This window comes from Rhinopithecus roxellana, chromosome 13, assembly GCF_007565055.1.
Source record: "Rhinopithecus roxellana isolate Shanxi Qingling chromosome 13, ASM756505v1, whole genome shotgun sequence".
NCBI lineage: Eukaryota > Metazoa > Chordata > Mammalia > Primates > Cercopithecidae > Rhinopithecus > Rhinopithecus roxellana.
Window position 1 is genome coordinate 4,477,224 of NC_044561.1, and position 27,967 is coordinate 4,505,190.

General features: G+C 52.7%; 1 protein-coding gene and 1 non-coding gene across 3 annotated transcripts; one reads left to right on the forward strand and one right to left on the reverse strand.

Annotated features, from left to right (window-relative positions):
- Positions 1-5,996: 5,996 nt before the first annotated feature.
- On the forward strand, positions 5,997-27,939 carry SERHL2 (serine hydrolase like 2). Of its 2 annotated transcripts, none has more exons than XM_030915342.1 (12): positions 5,997-6,103; positions 7,043-7,192; positions 7,335-7,448; positions 7,760-7,801; positions 8,157-8,176; positions 8,610-8,684; positions 10,433-10,542; positions 12,239-12,318; positions 18,886-18,920; positions 23,848-23,930; positions 25,437-25,533; positions 26,961-27,939. In XM_030915342.1, the coding sequence occupies exons 1-12, from the start codon at positions 6,100-6,102 to the stop codon at positions 27,072-27,074; spliced, it is 924 nt and encodes a 307-aa protein (XP_030771202.1). In that variant the 5' UTR covers positions 5,997-6,099; the 3' UTR covers positions 27,075-27,939. The 2 variants fall into 2 exon arrangements, with proteins under 2 accessions (XP_030771202.1, XP_030771201.1); XM_030915341.1 differs by having other exon boundaries at positions 6,003-6,121.
- LOC115893006 lies at positions 21,675-21,781 on the reverse strand. Its single transcript, XR_004052969.1, has one exon. It is a non-coding gene; the product is annotated as a U6 spliceosomal RNA (small nuclear RNA).
- Positions 27,940-27,967: the final 28 nt, after the last annotated feature.

Genomic DNA, 27,967 nt, shown 5'->3' on the forward strand with positions numbered 1-27,967 from the left:
ACTCCAGCCTGGGTGACAGAGCAAGACTCCATCTCCAAAAGAAAAAAAAGAAAAAAAAGAATTGTACCAGCCCCTGAGAATCACCAAAGGTAGCAGAGCAGGGCCAAGTCAAAGCCACGAGTGTAGAAGCCTCAGATGAAGTTCAAAGCCATACAGTCGTAAGGAATGCTAGGAGTCGGTAACACAGCGAGTGAATATCTTTGGGTAGACATGCGCAGCTACAGCTGTGGAATAAGATTCCTCCTCAGAGTGAAACTCTACAGTGAACACCAGCTACAGTGCATTGAAGCAGACATTATGCAAACACTTCAAGAGAAAGGGCACTTGGTCTCAGACCAGCGAAGGCCGTGGACCCTCGGTGTGATACTCTCAGTGTATCTGTAGGAAGAGTAAGTCAGTGGCTGGTCAGCATTAGATAAAACAGTCAACAGAGCCAGCTCTGGTTGTGCCCATAGCTCATGGCAAGTCACTTCCTCCAGCTGCTCGAGCCAACATCCGTGGGTCATTCATGACTCCTCAGACTCTCACAACACCCAGCAGCAAATCCTGTTGGCTCCACTTCAAAATGGATTCTGGGCCTGGCGCTGTGGTTCACCCCTGTAATCCCAGTACTTTGAGGGGCTGAGGAGGGTGGATGACATGAGGTCAGGAGTTTGAAAGCAGCCCCTGGCCAACATGATGAAACCCCATCTCTACCAAAAATACAAAAAATTAGCCGAGTGTGGTGGTGGGCGCCTGGAATCCCAGCTACTCAGAAGGCTGAGGCAGGAGAATAGCTTGAACCCGGGAGGCAGAGGTTGCAGTGAGCTGAGATTGCAGCACTGCACTCCAACCTGGGCGACAAAGCGAGACCTTGTCTCAAAAAAAAAAAAAAAAAAAAGGTTCTAAGAAATCCGGGGGGGAAGAAAAAGTAGAGAAAGGACATTAAAAATACAGCTGATCCTTAGATATATAAAAAATGATTAAGCCAATTTATAAAAAGAAAAAAATTCTAAGCACTGTAAGATACAATTTCTCACCTATCAAATTGACACAATTTCAAAGACTGATACTGTCATCTGCCAAGGCCATAGGGAAGGAGGCAAGCTTGTCTAGTGCAGGAGGGAAGCAGAATAAGACAGTCTGGTGATGCAGAAACATCTAGAAAATGACAAATGTGTTTAGCTTTTGCCCTGGCTCTCCCACCGCTGGGAAGTTATCTCACAGTTATCTCTGCTAGTCATTGGAGCATTGTCTGTAAAGCAAAACATGGGAAAGTTTCCAATATTCTCTCTGTAGAGGGTAGACAAATACAACCGTGGAATAGTCACCCAGCAGAAGACTTCACAAGTATAAAAAAGAATGAGGCAGCTTTGTGATTTTTGGGGTTTTTTTGTGTGACAAATATAGGAGAAGCTCAGGAATATATTGCTAAGGTGCAGAACAGCATATACAGCCAACCTCCTTTTATTTATTATTTTTTTTTTTTGAGATGGGGTCTCACTCTGTCACCCAGGCTGGAGTGCAGTGGCGCAATCTTGGCTCACTGCAACCTCTGCCTCCTGGGTTCCAGCGACTCTCCTGCCTCAGCCTCCAGAGTAGCTGGGATTACAGGCATGCGCCACCATGCCCTGGCTAATTTTTGTATTTTTTAGTAGAGACAGGGTTTTGCCATGTTGGCCAGGCTGGCTTGAACACCTGACCTCAGGTGATCCACCCGCCTTGGCCTCCCAAAGTGGTGGATTACAGGTGTGAACCACCACATCTGGCCAAAGAGGAAGTTTCTTAAAACAGATGGTGAAAATAGGGTGGACAGGAAGAGGGTAAAAACAAAGTAGCCCTGTTGGGCGCGGTGGCTCATGCCTGTAATCCCAGCACTTTGGGAGGCTGAAGTAGGCAGATCACTTGAGCTCAGGAGTTTGAGTCCAGCCTGGGCAACATGGTGAAACCCTGTCTCTACCAAAAATACAAAAATTAGACCAGGCACAGTGGCTCACGCCTGTAATCCCAACACTTGGGGAGGTGGAGGCAGGCGGATCACTTGAGGTCAGGAGTTCGAGACAAGCCTGGCCAACAGGGTGAAACCTTGTCTCTACTAAAAATACAAAAATTAGCCAGGCCTGGTGGCGCGCACCTGTAATCCCAGCTACTTAGGAAGCTGAGGCAGGAAAATTGCTTGAACCTGAGAGGTGGAGATTGCACTGAGGCACAGTCACACCACTGCACTCCAACCTGGGCAACAGAGCCAACTCTGTTCCAAAAATAATAAAATAAAATAACTCAATGAAAATGAAAATACAGCATGTCAAATTATATGGGACACAGCTAAAATTTTTTTAGAAAGTTAGAGCGTTAGGCCCGTGTGGTGGCTCATTCCTGTAATCCCAGCACTCTGAGAGGCTAAGGTGGGAGGATTGCTTAAGCCCAGGAGTTCAAGACTCAATCTCTACAAAAAAATCAAAAATCAGCCAGGCATGGTGGTGCATGCCTATAGTCTCAGCTACTTGGAAGGCTGAGGTAGGAGGATCATTGGAGCCCAGGAGGTCAAGGCTCCAGTGAGCCGTTACTGCGCCACTGCGGTCAGCCTGGGCAACAGAATGAGACCCTGTCTCAAAAGAAAAAGAAAAGAAAATTAGAGCATTAAATGCATGCATTGAAGCTGGGTGTAGTGGCGCATGCCTGTAGTTTCCAACTACTCTGGAGACCGAGGTGGAAGGATTACTTGAGCCTGGGAGTTTGAGGCTGCAGTGAACTGTGGCTGTGCCACGGCACTTCAGGCTGGGCGACAGAGCAAGACCTTTTCACTAAAAAGAAAAAAAACTGGCCAGGCCCAGTGGCTCACACCTGTAATCCCAGTACTATGGGAGGCCGAAGCAGGTGAATCACTTGAGGTCAGGAGTTCGAGACCAGCCTGACCAACATGATGAAGCCCTATCTCTACTAAAAATACAAAAATTAGCCGGGTACGGTGGCACATGCCTGTAATCCCAGCTACTTGGGAGGCTGAGGCGGGAGAATTGCTTGAGCCTAGGAGGCAGAGGTTGCAGTCAGCTGAGATTGCACCACTGCACTCCAGCCTGGGTGACAGAGCAAGACTCTGTCTCAAAAAAGAAAAGAAAGAGAGAGAGAGGAAAGAAAGAAAAGAGAGAAAGAAAGACAGAGAGAGAGAGAGAGAGAGGGCCGGGCGCGGTGGCTCAAGCCTGTAATCCCAGCACTTTGGGAGGCCGAGGCGGGTGGATCACGAGGTCAGGAGATCGAGACCCTCCTGGCTAACACGGTGAAACCCCGTCTCTACTAAAAATACAAAAAACTAGCCGGGCGAGGTGGCGGGAGCCTGTAGTCCCAGCTACTCGGAGGCTGAGGCAGGAGAATGGCGGGAACCCGGGAGGCGAAGCTTGCAGTGAGCCGAGATCACGCCACTGCACTCCAGCCTGGGCGACAGAGCGAGACTCCTCCTCAAAAAAAAAAAAAAAAAAAAAAAAGATTAGCTGGGCATCGTGGTCCGTTCCTGTAGCCCTAGCTACTTGGGAGATTGAAGTGAGGATCCCTTGAACCCAGGTGTTCAAGGCTACAGTGAGTAATGATTGCACCACTGCTCTTCAGCCTGGGTGACAGAGCAAGACCCTGTACAAAAAAAAAAAAAAAAAAAAAGTAAAGCAAAGCAAAACACGCTCATTAATACTCTCATTAATGACTGTACATTTTGGCCGGAGAGGTGGCTCACATCTGTAATCCCAGCAATTTGGGAGTCTGAGGCAGGGGGATCACCTGAGGTCAGGAGTTTGAGACCAGCCTGGCCAATATGGCGAAACCCCATCTCCACTAAAAATACAAACATTAGCCGGGCGTGGTGGAGGGTGCCTGTAATCCAAGCTACTCCGGAGGCTGCGGCAGGAAAATCACTGGAACCCGGGAGGCGGAGCTTGCAGTGAGCCGAGATCTCACCACTGCACTCCAGCGTGGGCGACAGAGCGAGACTACGCCTAAAAAAAATAAATAAATGACTGTACATTTCAGTGTACACATATTTGCTAGCCACCCCATGTTTGTTTGTCTTTAAATCTAATGTTCTTCACGGTGAAACCCTGTCTCTACTAAATATAAAAATTAGCTGGCCGTGGTGTCACATATCTGTAATCCCAGCTACTCGGGAGGCCGAGGCAGGAGAATTGCTTGAACCTGGGAGGCGGAGGATGCAGTGAGCCGAGATCGTGCCACTGCACTCAAGCCTGGGCAACAAGAGTAAATGTCTGTCTCACCAAAAAAAAATAAAAATAAAAATAAATAAATCTAATCTTCTTGGCCATGTCTATTCCAGGGTCCAGTCCAGGATACCACACTGCATTTAGTGTCAGCGATTGTTTTTATTTCACTGACTTAGCTTGGGGGCCTTGTCTTGCTGATGAAGGAGGAGCTCCTGGGAAACACTTCTGTCTCACAAGTGGTTATGTGAACACTTCATACACTCCTATCTCTCTGGATGCGGCTACTATGTTACCATAAATAATGGGTGAGAAGATAAGATCTTAAGAATTCCCGCCAGAATCCACACCCTCCCCCACCCCTGCTTGCTGCTGCTTTTGTGAGCCCTTTTAGGGAGGCTGGGAGAAGAAGTTCTTAGCAGTTCTCAGCCAATTCAACCTGCAGACATTGAGGCCCTACTGTGTGCAAGGTCCTCTAGTAGACGCTATTGGAAAAAACAAAGTCGAGTGAAACCTTCTTCCGCTTTTTAGGGCAGACATTCAGCCAGAGAGGCAGCCAGACCCAATGGACTGCCACACCAGGTAGGGGTGAGAGGCAGGTGGCAGCAGCAGTAATGGAGATGGGGAGATGCGTTTCACCTGGGAGGATCGTAGAGCGCCTCCTGGAGCAGGTGATTCTGAACCATGCCTTACAAGAAGGGTATGATTTCAATGGTAAAGGCAAAGGGGAACCGTGTTCTGGGCTGAAGAAACAGCGTAAGCAAGGATACAGGAGTGTGAAAATTGGGAGCAGGTGCATAGAATAGGTATCCCAACATTCCTGGAGTTGAATGTGGTATAAAGGAGAGAGGGCCCCAGAGAAGGCTTTCCATTCCGGGGCAGGAATCCACCTCCCTCCAGCAGGCGGTGAGAAGCACCAGAGACTCCCCCATAGGGAAGTAAGATCGGAGCTACGGCTGAGCTTCAGGGGGGAGCTGGTGGTATGGCGCGAAGTGATTTCTCTTGTCTTCTTGGGGTGAGGACAAGCCACCCCAGGGGGTGGGAGGAGGGGAGGGTCACAGGAATGGAAGTGAGGAGAGGCAGGTGGGGAAAGGCCCAGGTGTGATAACAGGATGTGAGTGTGAAGATGAGGATGGGGGGGTGGAAATGGGGGGACTGAGGCCACGAATAGTCTGGAGAGAGAAGAGGCTGGATGTGTCTGTGTTGAAGGAGCTGGTGGAGCCACAACAGATTGAGGTGAAGATGCCGGAACTCAGGTCCCCATCCCTGAGTCAGGCTGGAGCCTGGTGCCCAGGCATAAATTTGTTGTAATCAGTGAAGAGGGGGCGCCGATGGGTCCTCAAGGCAGAAGAGGAAAGAGACCAACCCACCTCACAGGGGTTCATGTCTCAATGCCTCTGTCACCCCAGGACCTTTAAAAGGGCTGTGTCTGCTCCCCAGGCCTGGTCCCGCGAGGACGTGGGGGCGGCCGTCAGGACTACCCAGGGATTGGGACCCTGCTGGCTTCCAGCCGGTGGGCGCGGACAAGGTGGTGCGAACGCGGGGCCTGGCGGGTGTGGCGGGGGCCTTCCTGGGGTGGAGCCGGCGGAGTGGAAGCAGGGCCCGCCAGGGCGCGCTGGCAGGGTGGTGAGAAGGCGAGGTCTTCTGAACGCGGACGGGGACTGTTGGAGTTGCAGGGCCTGCGTGGAGTGGGGCGGGGCGGGGCGGCCTAGGGGTGGGGCCGGCGGCCCCCGGAGCGGGGCCGGCCAGGGCGCAGAGAGGGCGGGGTGAAGGCGGGGCGTGAGGCGTGGAGGCGTGGCCTGCATGGGGCGGGGCGGGAGAGACTAGAGGCAGGGCCTGGAAGTACCGGCGTCTCTCCACTCCGGCGACTGAGCCAGGTGTGAGGGAGTGACGGCCGCGCATTCGCGGGAAAAGAGCGATGGGTGAGAACGCCGCACCAGGTATCCTTAGACCCCAGTGGGACTAGGAGGCCTCGAGCGAACGCCCCGCTGCCCACCCACCTGATTGGGACTGTGGAGGAGGGCGGGATGGAGCGGAGGGTTCGCCGACGGTGTCGCCCTCCTGGGTGTCGCAGCTCCTTCCTCGGCAGTCCCGGGGCGTGAGAGCGAGACCGGCCGGGAGGTAGGGGCCCCGGGACGCGGCCGCACGTGGCCTCACAGGGTTCCAGGAGCCCCTGAGTTAGCCGAGAATGCGCGTGGGGTCGGGGGCGCGCGAGTCTCCAGCCCGGCAGGGATGGCGGAGGCTGCGAGCTCTGGGGGCCGTAGTGGGTCCTGGAGTCCCACCGCCTGTCCTAAATTTCCACTCCTTCCCTGTCGCCCAGTGTGATGTTGGGCATGTACTGCAGCTCCCAGTGCCTCAGTTTCCCGCTCTGTGCAGTGAGAGTGACAGTGGTCCCACCTGCTGCATGTGTGAGGGTTTGGCACCCCTCTGGCCCTTGGGAAAGGCTAAGGAAACTGGCTGTTTACTCTGTTCACTCCTGTTTTACAGGAAAGGAAACTGAGTCTCAGGACAGTTCAGTACTTTATCCAAGGTCACTCAGCCTGCAAGTGGTAGGGTCCGGGCATGACCAGCGCATCTGCCCCAGCACATTCTAGAAGGTTCTGCCCCAGTTTAAGTGCGGTGCATGCTGTGAGGCCTGTCTTAGGTTTTTCTGGCTTAGCTTATCTTTCCCTCCTCTGGGAGTCTCCACACCCATGTCTGGCTCTCTCTCCCCCCGTAACCTTCTGGGGGCAACTAAAGGTCTGAGTCTCTCTGGACATGACCCCTGGCTCAAGCGCAGCAGGTAGAGATAAGGGGCTCAGGGAGCACCAGCTTCATGGATGAATGACGTAAGGAATGAAAGACCCAGCTCTGTCTTTCAGGTCTGATCTCAGAGCTGAAGCTGGCTGTGCCCTGGGGCCACATCACAGCCAAAGCCTGGGGCTCCCTGCAGGGCCCTCCAGTTCTCTGCCTGCATGGCTGGCTGGACAATGCCAACTCCTTCGACAGACTCATCCCTCTTCTCCCGCAAGGTGTGAGGCTGGAGCTGAAGGGAAGTCCAGGGGGAAAGTGGGCAAGAAGATGAGGGGGGAGGTCTGCAGGGGAGTGAGGAGGGTGGGGAGACAGCTGGCATAGACACCTCTTCCTACCCTCCAACCCGCTTCTCTGTTTCAGACTTTTATTATGTTGCCATGGATTTCGGAGGTCATGGGCTCTCGTCCCATTACAGCCCAGGTGTCCCATATTACCAACAGACTTTTGTGAGTGAGATCCGAAGAGTTGTGGCAGGTAAGAAGCAGTGTATTTTTCAGCGCGGGGTTGCCCTGGGACACCCCCTCTTATCATTGGAGTCGGGGTAGGATCCAGGAAGCTGCACTGGCCTGGAAGTGGGGCCTGGGCTCTGGCCCCAGGTCTGCCAGCAATTCACGGGAGATCTTAGGAAAGTTGAAGAGTTTGCTTCCTCCTGTGGTTCCCCCAAGCTGGTCTCCTGGGTGGACACTCCAGATGCTGGGAAGGGATTTCCTGAGCCCGGGTAGTAGAAGCGAAAAGGCGGGCTGAGCCTGTGCACAGCCGGACGTTCTGGCTCCTTATGTTTCCAGCCTTGAAATGGAATCAATTCTCCATTCTGGGCCACAGCTTCGGTGAGTACACTGACCAGCAGCCACATGGGCCTGGAGTTGGGCTGGGAGGGAAGGATAGGAGCTGCTGCCCCACCGCTTTCCCCTGCACTTATGAGATCTGCAGAGAGATGAGAGCATCAGATTGACCACTGTACCCTCTGACCTCAGGCAACTGCTGCAAGGGACACAGAGATGAGGGAAATGTGGTCTTTTGAGTGGTCGGGTCTGATGAAGGGGCCATCATGGCCCAGATACTGAGCCCCCAGCCACCCATATGGAGCCCCCCTCTCCCTCCACCACTGGTGGGAAGAAGCTTTAGGGTTTGCAGCTGGGGAGGGAGTGAGGGAATGTCACTCACGGCTCTTTTGTCCCCCAGGTGGCATTGTGGGCGGAATGGTGAGTAGATGGCTTTGTGTGGCCAACTGGGGGTCCGTAGGGTGGGGTAGGGAGGGGAGCACAGAGGAGGAAGGAGAAGGCACCTGGGACAAGGAAGTGCCTCCTCCTGTCACAGTAATAGTCATTATGCCAGGAAGTTGGTGTAAACAGTGGAAACTCCTGGTAGAGTTAATGTTTTCACGCCCCCATACCCTGTCCCAGAGCATCCTGGAGTCCAGCCATCACCAGGGTCTGGAGTTCAGTGCTAGGTGCAGACTTGGGGGTGGTGGGGGAAGGCACACCATAGGATAGAATATTCTCCTTCTGGCCCCTTGGTCAGCACCCACCCCCTAGCCTAAAAGATGTTTCCGGGAGCTCCAGGGTCCCCTGGGAAAGGTGGGCGTGTCCTTTCCTTCTTCCCCCTATTCATTCTCCCCTTCTGCTGTCCTCACAGTTTTCCTGTATCTTCCCCGAGATGGTGAATAAACTTATCTTGCTGGACTCGCCGCTACTTCTCCTGGAATCGAATGTGAGAAGCGGGGCTTTCATGCGTGCTGTCATTAGGGGGACCTGGACTCCGGGCAGTGCTCTCAGCCCTGTCTCCTTTGGTGGACATTAGGGAAGCAGGAGAAGGCGGCAGAGGGTGGGAAAGGGGAGTCAGGGACGCGCTCTCCACCAGAGGACAGCTTTCTGCTGCTTATACCCCTAGGAGTGGTCAGGAGAAGGGGTGTGGGGGACCCCTTGGAAACTGGATGTGTGGCTTGGGATCTGCAGAATGCCAGGCTGATCATGCAGTGGCAGGCGGTGGAAGAGGGCAGGAGCCATGGGTGGAGGATGTTGTAGGGCACACAGCTGGGCAGGCGCACTGCACTCACACCCAGTCGAATGCCTTTGCACTGTGTACACGTTGCACCACCACACATGACTGCCCTAAAAGTGAACTGATGGAACAAGTACTGACCCCTCTGGCCACCACTACCCATAACCAGTACTGTCCCTGCATCTGGGTCCTGGCCTGGTTGTTTACCTGCTGGGTGACCCCTGGCAAGTTACTTTGCCTCTCTGGGCCTTAGTTCCCGCACCTGTAAAAATGAAGTTGGGCTCAATGACCTGGCCAGCCCTGACATCCTGTCATTTTCTTGCCAAGGTCTCAGCCTCTCAGTTGTGACACAACTCCCATCAGTTTCAGTTTTTTTGTCCATAGAAGGACCACAGATCGGCCAGATGCGGTGGCTCATGCCTGTAATCCCAGCACTTTGGGAGGCCAAGGCGGGCGGATCACCTGAGGTCAGGAGTTCGAGACCAGCCTGACCAACATGGAGAAACCCCGTCTCTACTGAAAATACAAGATTAGCCAGGTGTGGTGGCGCATGACTGTAACCCCAGCTACTCGGGAGGCTAAGGCAGGAGAATCACTTGAACCCGGGAGGCGGAGGTTGTGGTGAGCTGAGATCGCGCCTTTGCACTCCAACCTGGGCAACAAGAGTGAAACTCCATCTTCAAAAAAGAAAAAAACAACGACTACAAATGCCATAAGGGCAAGAATCATGTCCATCTCTTTGTCACCACTCCCCAAATCCTGGCACCTAGGAAGGGCTCAGTAAATGTTCCTTGCATGAGCTCAGCTAGCTCAGGGACTATTGTGAGGATCCAGTTCACAGATGGCAGACAGCAGACACTCCCTTCTTTCTGCATTTCACCCACTGAATTGACAAGCACAGTGCCCCCGGCGGCTTCCTCCTGGGTGAGTCAAGAGGGGCATTTGTTCCTCTTGTCCTCCATTCTCAGGGGTGGGTAGATGGGAGTTGCCCCCTCTGCAGCCCCAGGCAGTGGGCCCGAGGCTGTCCTCACAGAATGAGCCACGCATCCTGGGGGAGCTCGGAAACCCCAAAACGGCACCCTTTCCGCCCCCCCTTCCTGCCACTGAGAATGACGGCATTTGTTGAACCAGAAGAAATTGCCAACCCCGATGGTTCATGGCCTCTGGGCCCTAATTTCATGCCTTTGCAAAGCACTTAGCAGTTGACACAGATTCCCCTTCCTCCCCATCATTCCACCTGATCTCTTCAACTGCCCGTGGCCGCAGGCAAGACCAGGCTGGCTGTGACTGAGATGAAGCAGAGACTCGTTCAGAATCGCAGGGCTGACTAGCCAGGGCTGGGTCTGTGTGCCCTTTGCCGAGAGGGGCTCAGCGAGAGCAGAGGGCAGTGCTGGGAGGGGCGGAGGCCTGGTCTGCAGCCTGGATCCCTGCCCACCCAGCCAACTGTGCCTCCTTAGGAAGTGGAGAACTTGCTGACCTACAAGCGGAGAGCCATAGAGCACATGCTACAGGTAGAGGCCTCCCAGGAGCCCTCGAGCGTGTTAAGCCTGAAGCAGCTGCTACAGAGGTGAGTTCCTGGTGTGGATGGGGAGCTGTGGGGTCCATGGGAGGACACCCTGTGAGACGTGGGGAAGCTCCTGTCTCCCTCTCACCCAACATTCCTGTTTCTCTCTGGGGTCACACTGAGCACCAGGCTTCCCAGGGTCTTCAGGGACGTTATCTCCTTTCCCTCTGCCCCTACTCCAGCCATGCCCCTTACTTACTCCAATACCCTCCCCACACCTCTCAGCCCCCGCCTCTCCCCGAGCACACGCTGCTTCCACACCACCTCTCCCCTCTGGGACTCCAGCCTGGGCTCCCTTAGCTGGAATTCTCCCCGGTGCTTGCTCACTGGCTTCCCCACTCCTGAGTGCCTCAGCTGGGAACTCTGCCCTTACACCCCCAGGCGAGCTGTCCCTCCCTGCCCTGCAGGTAACCACACTGTCCAGTAAGAGCCTACTGACTCCCCTGTTTCCCAAGGCCTGTGATCCCCGCAACCCCCGCTATGGCTGACTTGGTCATGTTTATGCCTCCTGCATCTGGCAGTGGGCCTGGTGGGTCGGAGCTCCACACATATTTGTTGTCTGAAAGAGGAGAAGCCCCCCACTGCCCCACCACACGCACGTGCACACACACACCCTGCCGCTGTAAATATGCCATTGAAACACGGGACACAGTCCAGGCGCAGTGGCTCACACCTGTAATCCCAGCACACTGGGAAGCTGAGGTGGAAGATAGCTTGTGCCCAGGAGTAGAGACTAGCCTTAGCGACACAGTGAAACCCTATATCAAAAACAAAAAAAAATTAGCTGGTCACGGTGGCACACGCCTGTGGTCCCAGCTACTCGGCACCCTTAGTTGGGAGGATTGTGCAGCCCCAGGAGGTTGAGGCGGAGACCCATGATCATGTCACTGCACTCCAGCCTGGGTGACAGAGTGAGACCCTGTCTCAATTAAAAAGAAGGGTCGGACGCAGTGGCTCAGGCCTGTAATCCCAGCACTTTGGGAGGCCGATGCAGGTGGATCATGAAGTCAGGAGATTGAGAGCATCCTGGCTAACATGGTAAAACCCTGTGTCTACTAAAAAATACAAAAAATTAGCCGGGCATGGTGGTGGGCACCTGTAGTCCCAGCTACTCGGGAGGCTGAGGCAGGAGAATGGTGTGAACCCGGGAGGCAGAGCTTGCAGTAAGCCAAGATTGCGCCACTGCACTCCAGCCTGGGTGACAGAGCGATGCTCCGTTTCACAAAAGAAGAAGAAGAAAAAACACAAAAAACCACGGAACACATGCACCCTTTGTGGGTGACCTCCCTTTTCCTCCCTTTTCCTCCCTTTCACTGCACTTCTTTTTCTTTTTTTTTTCTTTGAGACCAAATCTCGCTCTGTTCCCCAAGCTGGAGTGCAGTGCCATAATCTCAGTTCACTGCAACCTCTGCTTCTTGGGTTCAAGTGATTCTCATGCCTCAGCCTCCCAAGTAGCTGGGATTATAGGCACACACCACCACGTCCAGCTAAGTTTTATATTTTTAGTAGAGATTTTACCATGTTGGCCAGGCTGCTCTCGAACTCCAGACCTCAGGTGATTCGCCCATCTCGGCCTCCCAAAGTGCTGGGATTACAGGCATGAGCCACCATCCCCGGCCCTCCTCTCCTTTTCATCTGACGTCCTCTGACCTCCTCTTTATTGGCCTCCAGGCACCCAGCATCCTTCTGTCTCTCCCAGGTTACTGAAGACCAATAGCCACTTGAATGAGGAGTGCGGGGAGCTCCTTCTGCAAAGAGGAACCACAAAGGTGGCCACAGGTAAGGGACTTCACTGTCCAAGGCCGTTGTATATTTGTAACTATTCTTACTGAGGATGTCAAGGACTTGCCCTAGACTAGGCAGGATACTAAGCACTTTGCAAATAGCATCTCACTGAATCCCCCTCCTGCCTCACCCTCATCCCATTTACAGCAGGAGAAACTGAGGCTCAGTGTTGCCAAGTGACCCGGGCGAGGCCATACAGCTACTGCACATCCCAGAAAGCCACACTCTGGGAGAGTTTGGTCAAGTGTCTTGGACTAAATGTTGGTGAATGTTGCGGCCATGCTCTGCTCGACCTGGGGTGGGTGCCCAGCGTCAGGGGCAGGCTGTGAGGACATACCAGGGGCTGAGTGACTTGGGAGAGGCTTTTCACAATGGAGAGGTGGAGGTGGTGTGTCTTGGCTTCAGAGAAGCTTCTGGAACAAGCAATTTCTGCACTTTGCTTTTTACCCAGGAATTTTTTTTCTTTCGTTCGTTCTTCTTTTTGAGACAAGGTCTCACTCTGTCATCTAGGCTGGAGTGCGGTGGCACCATCGTGGCTCACTGCAGCCTCCACCTCCTGGGCTCCAGACATCGTCCCACTTCAGCCTCTAGAGTAGTTGGGACTACAGGTGTGAGCCACTGTGCCTGCCCAGGAAATCTTTTCTAAGGTGCGCTGCAGGCCCGGCTCAGTGAGGCTGCCGTGAGCAAGAATCCACTGTCCCTCTCTCAGTGGGGCCAGACCCCCAGCATCACAACTCCAGGGTCTGCCGCTCACAAATGGCGCCCCCTGGAGTTGAGCAAGGAGGAGTCCGGGCAGAGGCCTAGACTGTTGGAAGAGAAGCAGATGATAAACCGGTCAACAGGCACATGAGCGGTTGGACATTCTCTGGATATAACGAAGGAAATACACAGTGTTCTAGAAGAGACTCGTGGCAGGTCCTGCTCCAGAGGGGTGGTCCGGGAGGCAGCTCTCCCAAGGTGAGGGAACAGCTGGAGGGAGATAGTGTCGTCGGACGGAAAATGTGCTGAGTTGAGCGTAACAACCTGGCTTCCTGACACTGCCCGCTGAGTGAACCTGGGACAGTCCTTTCCCTTTTAAACTCCCCTTGTTTGCTCAGGTGACAAGCAAGGTCTTGGGTTTTTGCGCTCATCGGATCAGGCAAGGTGGGCATGTGCCTTCCCTTTATAAAGTGCTGAGTGATGCAGGGGTCAGAAACTCCGACACCTGGGGGCGGGGTGGGGGTGTGTTGTGGAGTCCACCATGCCGGCTGGGAGGGAGGCTATGGGATGCGTAGGGTCTTTGAAGCTGGAGTCAGCCCACCGTGGCAGGCAGCTGGGCCAGTGCTAGTCAAGTGAGAATTCAGTCTTGTGTGGCCAGAATTTCCAGTTGCTCAGCTCTGCAGTTGATCTGCTGAGTTGTGGATTTTTAGGTGTCATGAATCCAGAAATGGATATGAGGGTCTAAAGAGCGGCACCTGTGGGTTGTTTTGGCCTCAGTTGCCAGTTTGGGACCTGTTGGGTCTTTGTGATCATCTCTGAACCTTTATCTCGCTTCCCTGGAAACCCATCATGGGGAGGGGAGGTCAAGCACCCCGGGCCCAGGCTTCCTGGACATGCCTCACAGATGGCTGACCTAGGGAGCCCCAGGCACAGAAGTGAGCTAATCTGTGATGAGGCCGGGGAATCTGATTAGGTCCAGGTCACAGGAAACAGTGAATGCAGGATGCTGACCAGGAATCCCTATGTGGGTGTCAGGGGGGTGAGGGAACAGGCAAGAGGGAGGGCTGAGAAGGAGGTGACCCCCGGGTCTGGGGAAGCTGGCTGGAATGTTGTGTGCGGACGAGCCCTCTACAGCAGTTATGGCCTTTTGGGACCCAGCTGCTGTAAATGAAGGAAATAACCTAAAAGAAGACAGTACCCAGACCCCCACCCAGTGCCTCAAGGACTATGTCAGTTCCTCCCAAATCCTTCCCTCCAGCCCCAGAGCACCTGAGAGTTCACATTCTATCCTCCCCCGCCCCCATCATCCAAACTGATCCCTCCAGAATCTGGAGCTTAAACCACCAAGACATGTTTCCCCATAGTTCCGGAGTTCAGGGTCCAAGGTCAAGGCCTTGGCAGGGCTGGTTCCTTCCGAGGGCTGTGAGGGAGAATCTGTTCCCGCCTCTCTGGCTGCTGGGAGCCTCTGGAGCCCATTGGCTTGTCTGTGAGGTTCTCTGGATGGGTTACAGAGTGCGTGAGGAGGGGAGGGCTTGTGGAGGAGGCAGAGTCGGGAGGGCAGCGAGCATTGCTGGAGAGGCTGCAGCTCCACTTCCTCTTCTGAATAGGAGGGTCTGGGTGGGCCTCATGAGAAGGTGACTTTTGAGCAAAGCAGTGCAGGTGTGGGAGCTGCTCCTACGGACTCCAGGAGGAGAAAGGAGCTGGCAGGACAGGCCTGGAGGTGTGAGCGGGTGGTGCAGGATGGGGGAGAGAGCAGAGGAGATGAGGTCTTTATTTTCTCATCTAAGTTCAAGGCCCACAATACTGGCTTTGTGGAAACCATCTTGAAGTGTTCCCATGAAGGAGGGAGGAGCCCACTCTGCCTGTGGCGCCCTAAGGACAGAGGGATAGTTTGTGTCCGTATCTGGCCCCTGGCCAATCATATTCACACATGCCTGTAATCCCCGCATTTTGGGAGGCCAGGTAGGAGGATCACTTGAGGCAGGAGTTCAAGACCAGCCTGGACAATATAGGGAGACCTCCCCATCTCTACAAAAAATTCAAAATTAAACGGCATCACCATGGCGGCGCACCTATGCTCCCAGCTACTTGGGAGGCTGAAGCGGGAGACTCACATGAGCGCAGGAGTCGGAGGCCTCAGGGAACCATGATTGTGCCACTGCACTCTAGCAAGACCCTGTCTTTTTCCTGTGTTTTTTGTTTCGTTTTTTGTTTTTAAAAATCAGGGTCTTGGCCTGTCACTCAGGCTGGAATGCAGTGGCATGACCTTGGCTCACTAAAGCCTTGGCCTCATGGGATCAGGCGATCCTCCTACCTCAACCTCTTGAGTGGCTGGGACCACAGGTGTGCACCACCACACCTGGCTAATTTTTGTATTTTTCATAGAGATGGGGTTTCACCATGTTGCCCAGGCTAGTCTCGAACTCCTGAACTCTAATGATCCTACTGCCTCGACCTCCCAAAGTGCTGGGATTACAGGTGTGAGCCACCTGTGCCCAGCCAACCCTGTCTTAAAAACAAAACAAAAATAGCTGAGCCCTGAAGCCCCATGCTGTGGGGATGGTTCAGATCTTCATAAGCTGGGCTGCATTCAGGTTGCAGGTATGATTTGTTTAACTTGTGCAGTTTAAACAAAAACATTTGGTATGGGGGGAATTTTGAATAGATTGCCCAGATTTTATTTATTTTTTCTTGTGCTCTTTTTATGTTTTGGAGGAAGGGCACAAGGGCCCTTATTTTAAATGGAAATATTTTATGTAAAGGTACAGATTTCTAGGCCGGGCGTGATGGCTCATGCCTATAATCCCAGCATTTTGGGAGGCTGAGGTGGGCAAATCACCTGTGGTTGAGAGTTCGAGACCAGCCTGACCAACATGGAGAAACCCCATTTCTACTAAAAATACAAAATTAGCTGGACTTGATGGTGCATGCCTGTAATCCCAGGTACTTGGGAGGCTGAGGCAGGAGAATTGCTTAAACCCGGGAGGTGGAGGTTGCGGTGAGCTGAGATCACACCATTGCACTCCAGCCTGGGCAACGAGAGCGAAACTTCGTCTCAAAAAAGAAAAGAAAAGAAAATATGTCTTGTGTATGGTTTCTGGAATTTGAGTCATAGTTAAAAGGTCATGCTTGACACTAATACTATTTTGGGTCTGGTACTTGCATTTAAATATTTACTACATTGGATTCTTATCTGGTGTACAGGGTGAGGTTTGAATCTGACTTCATGTTTTTCCTGATGGCTCCTCAGCTGCCTAATGCCATTTTTAGACAAGTCTGTCTTTACCCTGTTCACGTAAGGGGCTGCCTTGGTCAGACACTGAACACCCATCTGTACTTGGGTCTGTCTCTGACTGCCTGTCTATGATCGTACTGTACCACACGCTTTAAGTTGAGGCCTGACAGAGGATTTTCTTTTGAGATGGAGTCTTGCTTTTGTTGTCCAAGCTAGAGTGCAATGGCACGATCTCGGCTCACTGCAACCTCCACACCCCAGGTTCGAGTAATTCTCCTGCCTCAGCCTCCCAAGTAGCTGGGATTACAGGTGTCCTCCACCATGCCCGACTAATTTTTGTATTTTTAGTAGAGATGGGGTTTCGCCATGTTGGCCAGGCTGGTCTCAAACTCCTGACCTCAGGTGATCCACCTGCCTTGGCCTCCCAAAGTACTGGGATTACAGGTGTGAGCCATCGTGCCTACCCTGAGGATTTTAATATCTGACGGGACCGTCTCCCTTCATGGCTCTTTTACAGAATTTTCTACTAGTCTTTTTTTCTTTTCCTTTTTTGAGACAGGGTCTTGCTCTGTTGCCCAGGCTGGATTTCAGTGGCAGGATCTCGGCTCACTGCAGCCTCTGCCTCCCTGGCTTAACCCTCCCACTTCAGTCTTCCCAGTAGCTGGGACTACAGGCGTTTGCCACCATGACTGGCGAATCTTTCAGCTTTTTGTGTAGAGATGGGGTCTTGCTCCATTACCCAGGCTGGTCTCAAGCGATCCTCCCACTTCGCCCTCCCAAAGTGCTGGAATTACAAGTGCCTGACCTCCTGCTATTCTTGCCTGTGTAATTTTTCCATGTGAACTTTAAAATCAGGTGGTTTAGGCCCCCCCATACAAATCTTGTTGGTATATCATATATGTATAGTTTAGTGTTTTTTTGTTTAATTATTTGAGACAGAGTCTTGCTCTGTCACCCAGGCTGGAGTGTAGTGGCACCATCTCAGCTCACCACAACGTCTGCCTCCCTGGTTCAGGCCATTCTCATGCCTCAGCCTCCCGAGTAGCTAGGACTACAGGCGCCCGCCATGACACCTGGCTAATTTTTTTGTACTTTATTAGTAGAGACGGGGTTTCACCATGTTGGCCAGGCTGGTCTCAAACTCCTGGCTTTAAGTGATCCACCCGCCTAGGCCTCCCGGAATGCTGGGATTACAGGCGCAAAACACAGTGCCCAGCCCATATATGTATGTTTAAATAATAAAGTAGTCTTAATAACAGTAACCTGTGCACCCATCACACAGCTAAACAATGACACAGCACCCGTTCCTTTGAACCCTCTCCAGCCCCTCCTGGGCCCCACCCAGAGGTAAACACCTGTCTATTCATTCAGCGAGCACTTTGGGAGCCCCTCCTATGTGGCAGGCACAGTTCTTGGTCCTGAGGATACAGCTGTGAACAAGGCAGACCAAACTGTCCTCGTGGAAGCTGAACTCTAGCAGAGGAGAGAAGCAGTCAATAGGCAAAGGATGAAGTGCCTTAGAAAGTGCTATGGGGGCTGGGCGTGATGGCTCACACCTGTAATCCCAGCACTTTAGGAGGTGGACAGGTCATCTGAGCTCAGGAGTTTGAGACCAGCCTGGTCAACATGGCAAAACACCGTCTCTACTAAAAATACAAAATCAGCTGGGCGTGGTGGCGGGTGCCTGTAGTACCAGCCACTCTGAGGTTTGAGGCAGGAGAATTACTTGAACCTGAGAGGCAGAGGTTGCAGGGAGCCGAGATCACATCACTGCACTCCAGCCTGAGCGACACAGGGGAACTCTGTCTCAAAAAGGAGAAACTGCAATGGAGAAAAATAAGAAGGGGTGGTGGGGAGGCCTGGCCATGCAGGTATTTGAGAAAGATTTATACGGGGGAGGGAGCGGCCCTGCCTCTTATCCTGGACACCTGCAGCTCTAGTCCCCGTGTGTCCTGCTGGACGGGTTCCTTACAAACACCCCTCAGTTCACGTCTCCATCCCTTCCGACCGCCGGCAGCTTCCAGCTTGCGATTACCCCCAGGGCCACAGGGGACCCTCTGCCCTTTCTGGACACTCCCATACAGGCCGTTCTTGAGGGGACATTGCTCGGGAAGGAACTGCCGCGTGTTCAGCCTGCAGCTGAGGCCGAGTTGTTGGCTACCATCGGGATGGGGGCAGAGAACCAAGTCAGCACCCGAAGCTGAAGCTGGCACCACCCAGGCCCCGCAACTCCGCTCATGTTTCTTTTTTCATTCAGTGTCTTCTCCACAAACGATGACACGATTGGTACTTACTTGCTTTTTCCTATGAATGAGTTTCTCAGAGACGAGAGCTCCAGCATCCACCCGGCTGTCAGCCTAAGCTCCTGCCCTCATTTTGCACCGGGCCTTTGGGGTGGCCGGTGAGGGCCCATGTGGGCTGACAGGTCCGTGGTCAGGTGGCCATGGTCGAGCCCTGGTCCAGCTGGACCCCAGGACAGGGAGTCCTGGGCAGCTGAGGACGTCGGGGGCAGGTGGGAGAAATGAGCCCTGGCTGGAAAGGCCTGGGGGGTCCCAGCAAAGTCACGGAGTGTCCCCTGACCCTGACGGACAGCATTGACGCCACTGTCTTTGTGCTTCTGCCTCCAGGTCTGGTTCTGAACAGAGACCAGAGGATCTCCTGGGTGAGTACCGCTGCCTCTGCGTCCCCCCTCCCACAGTTTGCCTGTTAGCATTTTTGTCGTTTTTGAAAATTACAGGCTGAGCGTGGTGACTCACGCCTGTAATCCCAGCACTTTGGGACGCCGAGGTAGGTGGATCACCTGAGGTCAGGAGTTTGAGACTAGCCTGGCCAACATGGTGAAACCCCTTCTCTACTAAAAATACAAAAACAACAACAAAAAAATTAGCTAGGCGTGGTAGCACACGCCTGTAATCCCAGCTACTCGGGAGGCTGAGGCAGGAGAATCGCTTGAATGGGAGGCAAGGTGCAGTGAGCCAAGATTGCACCACTGCACTGCAGCCTGGGCAACAGCGAGACTCCATCTCAAAAAAAATAAAGAAAAGAAAAAGAAAATTACATAGATAACATAATACATAATAACTGTCAATGTAAGCATTTGTAAGTGTGCACTTCAGTGGCATTAAATAGAGTCAGTGGAGGTGAGGAGAGGAGAGAGATATTCTAGGCACTGGCCACTGCACAGGGAAAAGCTGGAAGTCAGCTCGGTGCATCTGTTGAGAGCGGGATTCCTGATAGAGGCTGTGAAGAGGGGAGGGGCAGGATGCCAAAGTTCTCAAAAAACAGCGTCCCATTTGGAGGCCTGGAAGTGTGTCACTGGAGCACTTGTATTAATAGAAACTTGTCCATCTCTGCCACTGATGGGCTGTGTGACCTTGGGCAAGGTGCTTACCCTCTCTGAGCCTTGGTTGTCTCATGTGCAGAAAGAAAGTGCTTTCATTCATTCAGCTGGTTTCTGAGCAGCTTGGCTAGGGGAGCCACACCCTGGGCCTCCCTTTGAGGGGTTGTTGTCGAGACTAGGTGAGGTCATGTGTGTTGAGTGGCCTCACACACTGCTGTCGCTTCAGGTGCTCATGGCCTGTGCTATTTTGTGATTGTTCAAAAACGATAGAACACGGGACACGTGTGAGACACTGTCATTAGAGGTGGGGACGCTCTAACTGCAGAGAGACTGCTGAGAGCTGCTCCCCAGGCCCAGGCCAAGAGATGAGGCTTGGACCAGGGTGTCAGCCAATGGTCTGGGAATGTTAATGTGTTTGTCTTTGATCCATGTGGGATTTGTTTTTGAGCATGGTGTGAGGTAGTGATTCGTTTTCTTTCTTTCTTTTTTTTTTTTATGTTTTAAAAGTTCTATTTTTCTTTAATTTTATTATTATTATTATTATTATTATTATTATTATTATTGATACAGTGTCTTGCTCTTGTTGCCCAGGCTGGAGTGCAATGGCACGATCTCAGCTCACTGCAACCTTCGCCTCCCAGGTTCAAGCAATTGTCCTCCCTTAGCCCCCAAGTAGCTAGGATTACAGGCACCCACCACCACACCCGGCTAATTTTTGTATTATTGGTAGAGATGGGGTTTCACCATGTTGGCCAGTCTGGTCTCGAACTCTTGACCTCAGGTGATCCATTTGCCTCGACCTCCCAAAGTGCTCAGATTATAGGCGTGAGCCACCATGTTCAGTCTATTTATTTTAATTTTAAAGACAGGCTCTCCCTCTGTCACCCAGACTGGAGTGCCATGGCTCAATCATGGCTCACGCAGCCTCAAACTGCTGGCCTCAAGTGATCTTCCCACCTCAGCCTCCCGAGTAGCTAGGACTACAGGTGTGCACTATCACACACAGCTAAGTTTTTCACTTTTGTAGAGACAGGGTCTTGCCACGTTGCCCAGGCTAGTCTTGAATGCCTGGGCTCAAGCTATCCACCTGCCTCAGTTTCCAAAGTTTATAGGGATTACAGGTGTGAGCCATTGCACTCAGCCATTGTAATTGTTTTTCTAGATGAACAGCTAGTTATTCCAATACCCGCTGCTGGGTGGTCCTCCCTACCCACCAATACTCAGTCCCTGGTGGCTTGTCCCGTGTGTGTGCTGACCTTCGTGGTGGGAGTTTATTGCCAGATCCTAGTCAATCTGGCTTTTGGAGATGCCCCCTTCCCTGTCCTTAGGGACCATGGCATATGTGACCTGTTCTGTAGTGAGAGCCGTGGTCACCCATCATGCTGGGAGAGGCTTCCCAGGGATGAAAGATTTCGTTAGGACATAAACTAAGTTGCAGAAGATACACATTCCAAGATGGAGCTGGCCCAAAATCCTTTTTTTTTTTTTATTTTTTAAATTTCTGGCCAGGTGCAGTGGGTCACACCTGTAATCCCAGCACCGTGGGATGCTAAGACGGGCAGATGACTTGAGGCCAGGAGTTTAAGACCAGCCTGGCCAATGTGGTGAAACGTCTCTACCAAAAAATAAAAAAATTAGCCGGGAGTGGTGACACACATCTGTAGTCCCAGCTATCCGGGAGGCTGAGGCAGGAGAATCGCTTTAACCAGGGAGGTGGAGATTGCAGTGAGCCGAGATCGTACCAGTGCACTCCAGCCTGGGCGACAGAGTAAGACCTTGCCTCAAAACAAAACAAAACAAAACAAAATCTTTTTCATAAATTTTTTTCTTTTTTTTGAGACAGAGTCTCACTCTGTCACCTGGGCTGCAGTGCAGTGGTGCGATCTCAACTCACTGCAACCTCCACCTCCCGGGATCAAGCGATTGTCCTGCCTCAGCCTCCAGAGTAGCTGAGACTACAGGCGCCCTCTACCATGCTGGGCTAATTTTTTGTATTTTTGGTCGAGATGGGGTTTCACCATGTTGGGCAGCTGGTTTTGAACTCCTGACCTCAGGTAATCTGAATTTTTTTTTTTGGAAAGGAACATTTCACAAATCTTCGTAACATGCTTGTACAGGGGCCATGCTAATCTTCTCTTGTATTGTTCCAATTTGGCAGTATATGTGCTGATAAAGCAAAGCACCCACATTCTATTTATTTATTTAGAGACCAAGTCTTACTCTGTCATCCAGCCTGGGGTGCCATGGCCCAAATTTGGGTCAGTACAACTTCTGCCTCCCGGGTTCAAGCAATTTTCCTGCCTCAGCCTCCTGAGTAGCTGGGATTACAGGTCCCAGACACCATGCCCAACTACATTTTTGTAATTTTAGTAGAGATGTGGTTTCACTCTGTTTGCCAGGCTGGTCTCGAACTTCTGGCCTCAGGTGATCCACCTGCCTCAGCCTCCCAAAGTGCTGGGACTACAGGCATGAGCCACTGTGCCCAGCCTAATTGTGTTTTTAGTAGAGATGGGGTCAAGTTTACCTGTTCACCTTGTGCCCAGGAAGCCCCTCCTGTGTGCAGGCCTGAAAGGCTTGGTCACACCCCACTGTGAGATGTGGCAGCTGCCATATGAGAGCACGCAGGCCTTGAGGACAGTATGGGAACCCGTTTCAGGAAAGCCACCTCAGGTCATTTTAGTCTAAGTAGTAGAAAATAGCTGGAGGGCCAGGGTGGAACCAAGGCAGTGCGTTTTCTCAGGTATGTGTGTGTGTGTCTGTGTGTTCACAGCCATAGCAATTTTATATTTACGATGGTGGAGGTGGAGGAGTGTCAGCTGTCACTTAGTGGAGCTGGTCCTTGCAGGAGCTTCCCGGAATTAATCCACTCAGAATGCCCTGCTTGCTGCTGTGTGCTGAGAACTAGGGATAGAAAAAATGCTGAGAGCTCCTGCCCTTAGAGTCCTCAAATCAGAGCAGCACAGTCCGAAGGAAGCAGAGTGTGAGCCTCATGGAACTTAAAATTTGTCTAGCAGCTATATTAAAACAGGCCCAAGGCTGGGCGCAGTGGCTCACACCTGTAATCCCAGCACTTTGGGAGGCCAAGGCAGGCAGATCACCTGAGGTTAGGAGTTCAAGGCCAGCCTGACCAATATGGTGAAACCCTGTCTCTACTAAAAATACAAAATTAGCTGGGCATGGTGGCGGGTGCCTGTAATCCCAGCTACTCAGGAGGCTGAGGCAGGAGAATCGCTTGAAACCGGGAGGTGGAGGTTGTGGTGAGCTGAGATCACGCCATTGTACTCCTGCCTGGGTAACAAGAGTAAAACTCTGTCTCAAAAATAAATAGGCCGGGTGCGGTGGCTCAAGCCTGTAATCCCAGCACTTTGGGAGGCCGAGACGGGCGGATCACGAGGTCAGGAGATCGAGACCATCCTGGCTAACACAGGTGAAACCCCGTCTCTATGAAAAAAAAAAAAATACAAAAAACTAGCCGGGCGAGGTGGTGGGCGCCTGTAGTCCCAGCTACTCGGGAGACTGAGGCAGGAGAATGGCATAAACCCGGGAGGCGGAGCTTGCAGTGAGCTGAGATCCGGCCACTGCACTCCAGCCTGGGCGACAGAGCTAGACTCCGTCTCAAAAAAAATAAATAAAAATAAACTCTATCAATTGTTCTCATATTTTTATTTAACATCCACGATGTGATTTCAGATGTAATCAACATAAAGCTTGATTGCATTATTTTGCATGCTAAGTTTTCCAAATCCAGCTTAGTGTCACACCTACAGCACATCTCACTGGAGCTGGCCACACCCCCACCATCCAGATGTGAAACTGTCACAAGACAGGGCAGGCAGGTTGTGGAGGAGGGGCAAAGGCCATAATGGAGTGCCCATCCTGCACTGTGGTCCCAGCAAGTTTCTTCCTGCTGGCAAGAAGCCTGTCCCACGCTGGCAGGGGACAGCATGAGGTGCAGCCTACGGACTGGGAAAGGGGTGTGGAAGGGCCACACCTCAGTCCTAAAATCCAGGCCCAGAAGTGGCCCAAGTCACTTCTCTGACTTTAATCACACAGCCATACCCGGTGGCAAAGGAGTATGGGAAATGGAATCAGGCCGGGTAGCCAGGAGCCCAGGAAGAGGGGAGAACAGACTTGGAGAGGGTGGGAGTCTCTGGCCACCAGGGGCTAAAGAGCCTTCAATGAGGTGGTGATGTGGTGGGGTCTTGGGCTCAGACCCAGGGTGGAATTCACCATGCTTTTGTCTCTGCAGCCTGAGAACAGTGTTGACTTAGTCAGCAGGGAGCTGTATGCGCATTCCATCAGGAAGCTGCAGGCCCATGTCCTGTTCATCAAGTGAGTCTGGACCAAGTGCCCTTCAGTCACCCCCAAAAGACACACGGGCAACAGGAATCTCCGGGAGGGAGCCCTGGCATGAGGCTCTAAGTTCTCTGTGTTGACCACACTGCTGAGGCTCAAGATCTTTTTCGGGAAGCCCCCCTGGCAGCAGGGTCATGGAATGAGGAAGGTCAGAGCAGGGGAGGGCTCAGGCAGCAGGGGATGGGCCAGGGCCGTCCCATGCCTTTCCACAGGTGTCAGCGGGGGGCATGCCCAGGAAAGGCTCCATGACCAGTGAGCACAATCTTGGCTCACTGCAACCTCAGCCTCCCGGATTCAGGCGATTCTCCTTCCTCAGCCTCCCGAGTAGCTGGGACTACAAGTGCCCGCCACCACGCCTGACTTGTATTTTTTTTTTTTTTGGGACGGAGTCTCACTCTGTCACCCAGGCTGGAGTGCAGTGGCCAGATCTCAGCTCACTGCAAGCTCCGCCTCCCGGGTTCACGCCATTCTCCTGCCTCAGCCTCCCGAGTAGCTGGGACTACAGGCGCCCGCCACCTCGCCCGGCTAGGTTTTTGTATTTTTAGTAGAGACGGGGTTTCACCGTGTTAGCCAGGATGGTCTCGATCTCCTGACCTCATGATCCGCCCGTCTCGGCCTCCCAAAGTGCTGGGATTACAGGCTTGAGCCACCGCGCCTGGCCTGTATTTTTAGTAGAGATGAGATTTCACCATGTTGGCCAGGCTGATCTCCATCCCCTTACCCCATGATCCACCCGCCTTAGCCTCCCAAAGTGCTGGGATTACAGGCATGAGCCACTGTGCCTGACCCACCACAATTTTTAAGCCATAAAAAGAAACGAAGCACTGAGATGGGCTCCAGCATGGATGAACCTTCACGCTAAGTGGATGAAGTCAGACCCGACCCAACCATCTACGTGTTGTATGACTGCACTCACGCTCAAGTCCAAATAGGGTACACTACAGAGACAAAGCCAGTTAGTTCATGGTTGCTCAGGACTGGAAGCCTGTTGCAGGGTGTGTGTGTGTGTGTGTGTGTGTGTGTGTGTGTGTGTGAAAGCGCAGAGATTTGGGATTTCTTTGGGGGTGATGAAAATGTTCTGTAATTGTGACGATGGTCTCACAACTCAACGTATTAAAAACCACGGGATTGTTGACTTTCAATGGGAGGATTGTAAGATGTAAATTCTCTCAGAGCAAGTGTGGACTCCAGAGCCTGTTCAGATCCCAGCTCTGCTATTCAGGGCTGTGCCTGTGGACAAGTGCTGAACTCCCTGCGCCCCAGCAGGGCTGTACCTTAAGCACTCGCTTGCGCCTGGCTTGTGCCAGCTGAGTGTGAGCTGAGATTAACTGAACCTCAAATCCAACCCAGGGTCAAGGGACCCAGCTGTGGGAGGTGGGGTAGCCCAGGCTTTGGTTTCTCCTCAGAAGCCTGAACCCAGGGCAGGATGAGGGCAGTGCTGGGAGGCAGTTCTAAGATGAACCCCAACTCCTCACTTTCCAGAGCAGTCCACGGATATTTTGATGTGAGAAGAGAGAGTTACTCTGACAAGGAGTCCCTGTCGTTCATGATACACACGCTGAAGTCCACCCTCAAAGAGGTAAGGCGGGGCTCAGGCACCTGGTGTCCGGCCACTGTCACCCACTCTGGTCCCACCTCACCCATCTCTTCTGGTGCACTGGGAAGACTCCTGGTCTGGCCCCAGGCCCAACAAGTGACCGCCAGGATCTCTCAGGCCTCACGCTCCACTGTGGTCAGTCCCTAGAGGCCTGGGGACACACATCGTCAGAATTCAGGAAACAGAGACCTTTGGTGGGGAGAGTCTTTTATCATCCTCGAGCACCCACCCCCCTTCCTGGGCCAGGCACAATTAGATGACCCAACTGCCAGAGACAGGCCCACAGTTGTTATTTTATTTTTTGAGACAGGGTCTCATTCTGTTGCTCAGGCTGCAGTGCCATGGCTCAATCATAGCTCACTGCAGCCTCAAACTCCAGGGCTCAAGTGATCCTCCCACCTCAGCCTCCTGAATAGCTGCGACTACAGGCGCACACCATCATGCCCACCTTATAGTGTCACTTTTTTTTTTTTTTTCTTTTTTGAGATGGAGTCTCACTCTGTTGCCCAGGCTAGAGTGCAGTGGCAAGATCTCGGCTCACTGTAACCTACGCCTCCCGGGTTCAAGAGACTCTCACGCCTCAGCCTCCTGAGTAGCTGGGATTACAGGCATCTGCCACCATGCCCAGCTAATTTTTTTATTTTTAAGATACGGGATTTCACCATGTTGGCCAGGCTGGTCTCAAACTCCTGACCTCAGGCGATCTGCCCGACTTGGCCTCCTGAAGTGCTGCTTTTGCAGACAGGAGCCACCGCACCCAGCCTAGTCTCACATTTTATAGGCTCCCAAACCACAGCAGAACACCTGGCTGCCTCATCCCTCTGCACCCATCGTGCCAGTGGGTGTGCTGGCTGTAGGTGGGGGTGGCTGTGCCCGGGTTCCTGGGAGCACCTGGTGATTCACGGTCACCTACCCACAAACACCTGACTCTGGGGCCTCTGCAGGTTTCCTGGTGTTGTCACAAAGGGAAGAAGCGCACCTGTGGCTGGCCGGTCACCTAGGCAGGGCCCTCCCGTCTGGCTTCTTGAAGGCAGGCACACAAGTCTGCAGGCTGCTCAGGTCCCCATCTCATTATCTGTTCTCAAGGGGACCTCCTCTAATACAATCACAGCCAACCTGGCCTTAGCCCCGCCCTGTCTTCCCGTCATGTCCCCGTTCCCCTCCCTCTCCCCGCCATGCAACTTCACAACTCAGCTGGGAGGCCTCCAAGTCCCCAGGGCTTACACACCTCCTGGAGTACTATGGACTGACCCAGCTCCAAGACGTTGAGTGTGTGGGAAACTCACCATGGGAGGTGCTCCTGCCCTGCAGGGAGCCAGAAGGCTGTGGGAGGGCCCTGATCCCAGGGCCTATGGAGCTCCCTAGGCTCCTCTGGCCACACCTCACCACACACCCTCTCTCTCCTCCAGCGGTTCCAGTTTGTAGAAATTCCAGGCAATCACTATGTCCACATGAAGGAACCCCAGCACGTGGCCAATATCATCAGCTCCTTCTTACAGCGCAAACACACGCTCACAGCCTAGCTGTAGCTCTGGGCCTGGAACTATGAAGACCTCGTGCTGCCAGACTCAATATTGGGAATGTGAGTTCCCGAGCCCCGCAGCAAGGCCAGGCCTGTGAGGAAAAGAGATCAGACTGTTACTGTGTCTATGTAGAAAGAAGTAGACATAAGAGACTGCATCTTGTCTGTACTAAGCGAAAGTTTTCTGCCTTGAGATGCTGTTAATCTGTAACCCTAGCCCCAACCCTGTGCTTGCAGAGACATGTGATGTGTTGACTCAAGGTTTAATGGATTTAGGGCTATGCAGAATGTGCTTTGTTAAAAAAAGAGCTTGAAGGCAGTATGCTTGTTAAAAGTCACCACCATTCTCTAATCTCAAGTATCCAGGGACACAATACACTCCAGAAGGCGCAGGACCTCTGCCTAGGAAAGCCAGGTACTGTCCAAGGTTTCTCCCCATGTGATAACTTGAGAGATGGCCTCCTGGGAAGGGAAAGACCTGCCCCTCCCCCAGTCCCACACCCCCGTCAAGGGTCTGTGCTGAGGAGGATTAGTAAAAGAGGAAGGCCTCTTTGCAGTTAAGAGGAAGGCAGCTGTCTCCTGCTCATCCCTGGGAATAGAATAGAATGTCTCCGTGTAAAACCCAATTGTATGGTCCATTTACTGAGATAGGAGGAAACCACCTTACAGCTGGAAGTGAGAAATGCTGGTTGCAATACTGTTCTTTAATGCACGCCTATGTTTGTATACGTGCACAACAAAGCACAGCACCTTTCCTTAAACTTATGACACAGACCTTTGTTCACGTTTTCGTACTGACGCTCCCCCCACTATTACCTTAGGGGCAATGGTAAAGATTAATGATCAATAAATACTGAGGGAACTAAGAGAGCTGTGGGTTCTCATATGCTGAGC